The 7,548-nt window shown below is 40.2% G+C and overlaps 1 protein-coding gene across 1 annotated transcript; it reads left to right on the forward strand.

Moving 5' to 3' along the window:
- Window positions 1–1,588: 1,588 nt before the first annotated feature.
- On the forward strand, window positions 1,589–4,282 carry LOC117065099 (protein SPT2 homolog). The gene is given in 3 exon segments (XM_033179541.1): window positions 1,589–1,755; window positions 1,758–3,527; window positions 3,530–4,282. Coding segments are annotated over 3 exon segments (2,052 nt in total). The 5' UTR covers window positions 1,589–1,667; the 3' UTR covers window positions 3,724–4,282.
- Window positions 4,283–7,548: the final 3,266 nt, after the last annotated feature.

Consider the following 7,548-nt stretch of genomic DNA (forward strand, 5'->3'; position numbering starts at 1 on the left):
TTACAGTATACACTGTTCTCAACTTGATTCTTAACAGTTAGCAATATATTATGGCTATTTTCCATAATAACACTTGCAACATTACTTTGATCTGTTGCCTAGAAACCCATTGTGTAGATGTACCATTGCTTAATTAACTAGTATCCTATGAGTGAATATTTAGTTTGTTTTTAACTTATTATTGTTGAAATATATCTTGATGGTCCTTGCATGTGGGCCTTTGTGTAGCAGTGGGAAAACATTCATAGAAAAAATTCCTAGAATAGGAATCTGGGTCAAAATTTTAAGTGATTCAATTTTTGATATTGACAAAACATCTTCCATAGAGATTGGACCAATTACTAGTGAAGTATGAAAAGATCTATTTTGCCATTTCTTTGTGAAATTTTAATCAACAAAATAGATAAAAGATAGTATTACATTTTGATGCACACGTTGTAAATATTTACTACCTTTTCATATTTCTTTTTTTTTTTTTTTTTTGAGACGGAGTCTCACTCTACTGCCCAGGCTGGAGTGCTGTGGCCAGATCTCAGCTCACTGCAAGCTCCGCCTTCCAGGTTCACGCCATTCTCCTGCCTCAGCCTCCCGAGTAGCTGGGACTACAGGCGCCCGCCACCTCGCCTGGCTAATTTTTTTGTATTTTTTTTTTTTTAGTAGAGACGGGGTTTCACCGTGTTAGCCAGGATGGTCTCGATCTCCTGACCTCGTGATCCGCCCATCTCGGCCTCCCAAAGTGCTGGGATTACAGGCTTGAGCCACCGTACCCGGCCCCTTTTCATATTTCTTTTTTCTTTATCTACTTATTTCATTTTTTTCATCCTTCTATTTCATTTGAGCATCAGTTTGCTATTGAGTTGTAAGTGCTCTTTTCATTTTAAGGCTATCAGCACTTTGACTCTTGTGAGTTGAAAATATTTGTTACTGATTATCATTTGGCTACTGACTTGTTTTATAGCATTTGTTATTGTATAGGATTAAAAAAGAAATCATAGTAAATTTTGAATTGTTTACATTAAGTCTTCTTGCAAAAGCCTTTCCATCCAAGATTTTTAAAAATTAAATATATCTTACTTTTGATTTTACTTCATATATATATATATATATATATATATATATATATATATAGCTTACCTGTCACAGTATCAAGGTAAAGAAAATAAACTAAATATTTTGGTTTGGAATCCAAATTCAGTGTGATCTAAAATGCTTTGTTCTAAATAATTTCTATTATTTTAATATTAATATACACTCTTTGTTTCTTGAATAATTGAAAATATTTATTGTGTCTGCCAACTGATACAATTATCAATGTGCCCACTTCATGCAGTGATCTTTCTTTGTAGTTTTACTTTTAGGGGGCAGTATGAGTTCTCACAGTGTTTTACAGTCTAATTATAAAACTCGAGGGATGATCTCTGAAAATCGTCAACTGTTACCTCCATTGCAATGAGGAGCAATCGAGGTTAGTCAATTCAGAGTAAAGATGCTTCTTTTTCTTCATCTTTCTTATTCAAATATATTATATCTTTTTATATTATCCACAGAAGAGTAGCAGCAATAACAAAAATACAAACTGGTGACTTGGCTGTAGCTGGGCTCCTCGGTTAGGTGCGCTGTCAGTCCTTTCCGAGTGCCTGCCCCAGTTTCTCCCGCCTCGGCCCAACATGGACTTCAGAGAAATTCTCCTGATAGCTTCCAAGGGACAAGGTGTCAACAATGTGCCGAAAAGGTATAGTTTGGCAGTGGGGCCTCCAAAAAAGACCCAAAAGTTAAAGGTGTCCAATCAGCAGCTGTACAAGCTTTTCTTAAAAGGAAAGAAGAGGAGCTTAGACAGAAAGCCTTAGAGGAGAAAAGGAGAAAAGAGGAACTAGTGAAAAAGCGAATTGAGCTCAAATATGACAAGAAAGCAAGAGCTATGGCCAAGAAGACAAAGGATAATTTCCATGGTTACAATGGGATTCCTATTGAGGAAAAGTCAAAGAAGAGGCAGGCAACAGAAAGCCATACCAGCCAAGGAACCGACCGAGAGTATGAAATGGAAGAAGAGAATGAATTCCTTGAGTACAATCACGCAGAGTCAGAGCAGGAGTATGAGGAAGAGCAAGAACCTCCCAAAGTTGAAAGCAAACCAAAGGTCCCCCTTAAAAGTGCCCCACCACCTATGAACTTCACTGATTTACTCAGGCTGGCTGAGAAAAAGCAGTTTGAACCAGTGGAAATCAAGGTAGTGAAGAAATCAGAAGAGCGACCTATGACTGCAGAAGAACTTAGGGAGCGAGAATTCCTTGAACGAAAGCATCGGAGAAAAAAACTTGAGACAGATGGAAAACTACCTCCAACTGTGTCCAAAAAGGCACCCTCTCAGAAAGAAAGTGTGGGCACAAAACTAAGCAAAGGTTCTGGAGACAGGCATCCTTCTTCCAAAGGAATGCCCCTTCCTCATGCTGAGAAAAAATCAAGAGCCAGCATGGCCAATGAGAAACACCTTGCTTTGTCTTCATCCAAATCCATGCCAGGAGAAAGGATCAAGACAGGATCTGGCAATAGCGCCCAACCCTCACTTCGTGAGGGCCACGACAGACCTGTTTTCAATGGAGCTGGAAAGCCTTATTCCAGCACCTCTTCACCAAGTGTCCCAAAGACTCCTGCTAGCAGGACTCAGAAATCTGCTATTAAGCACGAAGCCAAAAAATCTCCATCCCATCCTAGCCATTCCAGGCCTGGGCCCATGGTCACCCCACACAATAAGGCTAAGAGTCCAGGTGTCAGGCAGCCAGGCAGCAGCTCTAGCTCAGCCCCTGGGCAGCCCAGCACAGGAGTTGCTCGACCCACAGTTAGTTCTGGCCCTGTGCCTAAACGCCAGAATGGCAGCTCCAGCTCAGGACCTGAGCGATCAATCAGTGGGTCCAAGAAGCCAACCAATGACTCAAATCCCTCTAGGCGGACAGTCAGTGGTACATGTGGCCCTGGACAACCTGCAAGCAGCTCAAGTGGCCCTGGGCAGCCCATCAGTGGTTCAGGTAGTTCTGCAAGACCCTTGGGCAGCTCTCGTGGCCCTGGCCGACCTGTGAGCAGTCCACATGAACTTCGACGACCAGTGAGTGGCTCAGGCCCCCCTGGGCGGTCTGTCAGTGGCCCTGGGAGATCCGTAAGTGGCTCAGTTCCAGCTGGACGGACTGTCAGTAGTTCAGTCCCAGGAAGACCAGTGAGCAGCTTGAGACCTGGGCGAACAGTTAGTAGCTCAGGTCCCACGATAAAGCCTAAGTGCACTGTTGTCTCTGAAACAATTTCTTCCAAGAATATCATTAGCCGGTCCAGCAATGGACAGATGAATGGAATGAAGCCTCCCCTATCTGGCTACAGATCTGCCCAAGGTCCTCAAAGGCTTCCCTTCCCTACTGGTTACAAAAGGCAGTGAGAATATGAAGAGGAAGATGATGATGATGATGAATACGACTCTGAAATGGAAGATTTTATCGAAGATGAAGGAGAGCCTCAGGAAGAAATATCCAAGCACATTAGAGAAATTTTGGTTATGACCAAAAAAAATACAAAGATGAAAGTGATTATGCCTTACGTTACATGGAAAGTAGTTGGAAAGAGCAGCAGAAGGAAGAAGCAAAGAGCTCAAGACTAGGTATGCAAGAGGACTTAGAGGAAATGAGACGTGAAGAAGAAGAAATGCAACGTCGAAGGGCCAAGAAGCTGAAGAGGAGTTAGCTGCTGCTTTTATTTTTGTGAAATTCTAGAGCTGCTCTGCTGCAAGGATTTCCTGCCTTCAGACTGAAGAAGTACCCTTATCATTTTAGATTTATACTTGGGTACTCAAGGAGAAGGAATGCATACTCTCATTTGCAGGCTGTCATTTGAGCATAAAATATTTTCAGATATTTTCCAGGGTGAAATCTGTAATGCAGATGATATAATGCCCACATGTGCTCTTATGAAGTTAACTGTTCACAGATGCCAGCCTTGATCCTGATGAGCTATGCACTCTTATGTGGGGCCAGTCACCAGTCAGCCAATCTTTTGTTGTTCCTTTGCTACTTTGAAAGGAAAAAAAAGGTTGTCTCTTGATTTCTATAATTCTGCTGATCTGTGAGTAGGGCACTGCCCTGCTCCCAATCAAAATTAGTCTTTTTATGAGAAACCTGGACCTTCCATGAATGTTGCCAGCAATAAAGTGACTTGTCCTAATCTATGGATTGAGAACTTGAAAATGTAGAGTAGAATTTATAACTATCATATGGATGTCATTCTGTGACTTTGAAGTACAAAGTAGAATAAATTCTGTATTCATGGCTTGGATGCTGAGCATTCTTACTTATTAATTTAGGTGCTAGAATTAATGAAAAAATTTTCAAGTTAAAATACAGGTTATGACAGTATAATATTGTTTTCTAAATTTTCCTTTCAGATTTACTGTTATGCTGGCTTTAGTGTAAGATAGACAAGGTCACTGTGCTGATTGATTTTTATCTAAAAAGTTCAATTTTATATTGAAGAAAAAATATTTTATTCAAACATTAGATTTGAAAGAGTAATAGTTTATAAAATAAGGAAGTAACATGTGAGGCTCCCCCCTCCTTCCCTTCCCCATCATAAAAATATTTTGAAATCCCAGAAATAGTGGCAAGATGGCTGAAGTGGAACAGCTCCAGTCTCCAACTCCCAGCGTGAGCGACACAGAAGACCGGTGATTTCTGCATTTTCAATTGAGGAGCACAGCTCATCACCAGCAATGGATCAAAGCTGGTCAGAGAATGACTTTGACGAGATGAGAGAAGAAGGCTTCAGTCCATCAAACTTCTCAGAGCTAAAGGAGGAATTACATACCCAGCGCAAAGAAACTAAAAATCTTGAAAAAAGAGTGGAAGAATTGACAGCTAGACTAATTAATGCAGAGAAGGTCATAAACAAAATGACAGAGATGAAAAGCATGACATAAGAAATATGTGACAAATGCACAAGCTTCAGTAACCGACTCAATCAACTGGAAGAAAGAGTATCAACGATTGAGGATAAATGAATGCAATGAAGCGAGAAGAGAAACCAAAAGAAAAAAGAAGCAAAAGAAATGAACAAAGCCTGCAAGAAGTATGGGATGATGTAAAAAGACCAAATCTACGTCTGATTGGGGTGCCTAAAAGTGAGGGGGAAAGTGGAACCAAGTTGGAAAACACTCTTCAGGATATCATCCAGGAGAACTTCCCCAACCTCGTAGGGCAGGCCAACATTCAAATTCAGGAAACACAGAGAATGCCACAAAGATACTCCTCCAGAAGAGCAACTCCAAGACACATAATTGCCAGATTCACCAAAGTTGAAATGAAGGAAAAAATCTTAAGGGCAGCCAGAGAGAAAGGTCGGGTTACCCACAAAGGGAAGCCCATCAGACTAACAGCAGATCTCTCAGCAGAAACTCTACAAGCCAGACGAGAGTGGGGGCCAATATTCAACGTTCTTAAAGAAAAGAATTTTAAACCCAGAATTTCATATCCAGCCAAACTAAGTTTCATAAGTGAAGGAGAAATAAAATCCTTTACAGAGAAGTAAATGCTTAGAGATTTTGTCACCACCAGGCCTGCCTTACAAGAGACCCTGAAGGAAGCCCTAAATGTGGAAAGGAACAACCGGTACCAGCCATTGCAAAAACATGCCAAAATGTAAAGACCATCGAGGCTAAGAAGAAACTGCATCAACTAACGAGCAAAATAACCAGTTAATATCATAATGGCAGGATCAGGTTCACACATAACAATATTAACCTTAAATGTTAATGGACTAAATGCTCCAATTAAAAGACACAGACTGGCAAACTGGATAAAGAGTCAAGACCCATCAGTCTGCTGTATTCAGGAGACCCATCTCACATGCAGAGACATACATAGGCTCAAAATAAAGGGATGGAGGAAGATCTACCAAGCAAATGGAGAACAAAAAAAAACAGGGGTTGCAATCCTAGTCTCTGATAAAACAGACTTTAAACCATCAAAGATCAAAAGAGACAAAGAAGGCCATTACATAATGTTAAAGGGATCAATTCAACAGGAAGAGCTAACTCTCCTAAATATATATGCACCCAATACGGGAGCACCCAGATTCATAAACCAAGTCCATAGAGACTTACAAAGAGACTTAGACTCCCATACAATAATAAAGGGAGACTTCAACACTCCACTGTCAACATTAGACAGATCAACGAGACAGAAAGTTAACAAAGATATCCAGGAATTGAACCCATCTCTTCACCAAGCGGACCTAATAGACATCTATAGAACTCTCCACCCTAAATCAACAGAATATACATTCTTCTCAACATCACATCGCACTTATTCCAAAATTGACCACATAATTGGAAGTAAAGCACTCCTCAGCAAATGTGCAAGAACAGAAATGATAACAAACTGTCTCTCAGACCACAGTGCAATCAAACTAGAACTCAGGACTAAGAAACTCAATCAAAACCTTTCAACTACATGGAAACTGAACAACCTGGTCCTGAATGACTACTGGGTACATAACAAAATGAAAGCAGAAATGAAGATGTTCCTTGAAACCAATGAGAACAAAGATACAACATACCAGATTCTCTGGGACACATTGAAAGCAGTGTGGAGAGGGAAATTTATAGCATTAAATGCCCACAAGAGAAAGCAGGAAAGATCTAAAATTGATACTCTTACATCACAATTAAAAGAACTAGAGAGGCAAGAGCAAACACATTCAAAAGCTAGCAGAAGGCAAGAAATAACTAAGATCAGAGCAGAACTGAAGGAGATAAAGACACAAAAACCCTCCAAAAAATCAATGAATCCAGGAGTTGGTTTTTTGAAAAGATCAACAAAATTGACAGACCGTTAGCAAGACTAATAAAGAAGAAAAGAGAGAGGAATCAAATAGACACAATAAAAAATGATAAAGGGGATATCACCACCGACCCCACAGAAATACAAACTATCATCAGAGAATACTAGAAACACCTCTACACAAATCAACTAGAAAATCTAGAAGAAATGGATAATTTCCTGGACACTTACACTCTTCCAAGACTAAACCAGGAAGAAGTTGAATCCCTGAATAGACCAATAGCAGGCTCTGAAATTGAGGCAACAATTAATAGCCTACCCACCAAAAAAAGTCCAGGACCAGATGGATTCACAGCTGAATTCTACCAGAGGTACAAGGAGGAGCTGGTGCCATTTCTTCTGAAACTATTCCAATCAATAGAAAAAGAGGGAATCCTCCGTAACTCATTTTATGAGGCCAACATCATCCTGATACCAAAGCCTGGCAGAGACACAACAAAAAAAGAGAATTTTAGACCAATATCCCTGATGAACATCGATGTAAAAATCCTCAGTAAAATACTGGCAAACCGGATTCAGCAGCACATCAAAAAGCTTATCCACCATGATCAATTGGGCTTCATCTCTGGGATGCAAGGTTGGTTCAACATTCCCAAATCAATAAATGTAATCGAGCATATAAACAGAACCAAAGACAAGAACCACATGATTATCTCAATAGATGCAGTAAAGGCTT

The sequence above is a fragment of the Trachypithecus francoisi genome, unplaced genomic scaffold, assembly GCF_009764315.1.
Source record: "Trachypithecus francoisi isolate TF-2019V2 unplaced genomic scaffold, Tfra_2.0 Lachesis_group2, whole genome shotgun sequence".
In the NCBI taxonomy this organism is placed as follows: Eukaryota; Metazoa; Chordata; class Mammalia; order Primates; family Cercopithecidae; genus Trachypithecus; species Trachypithecus francoisi.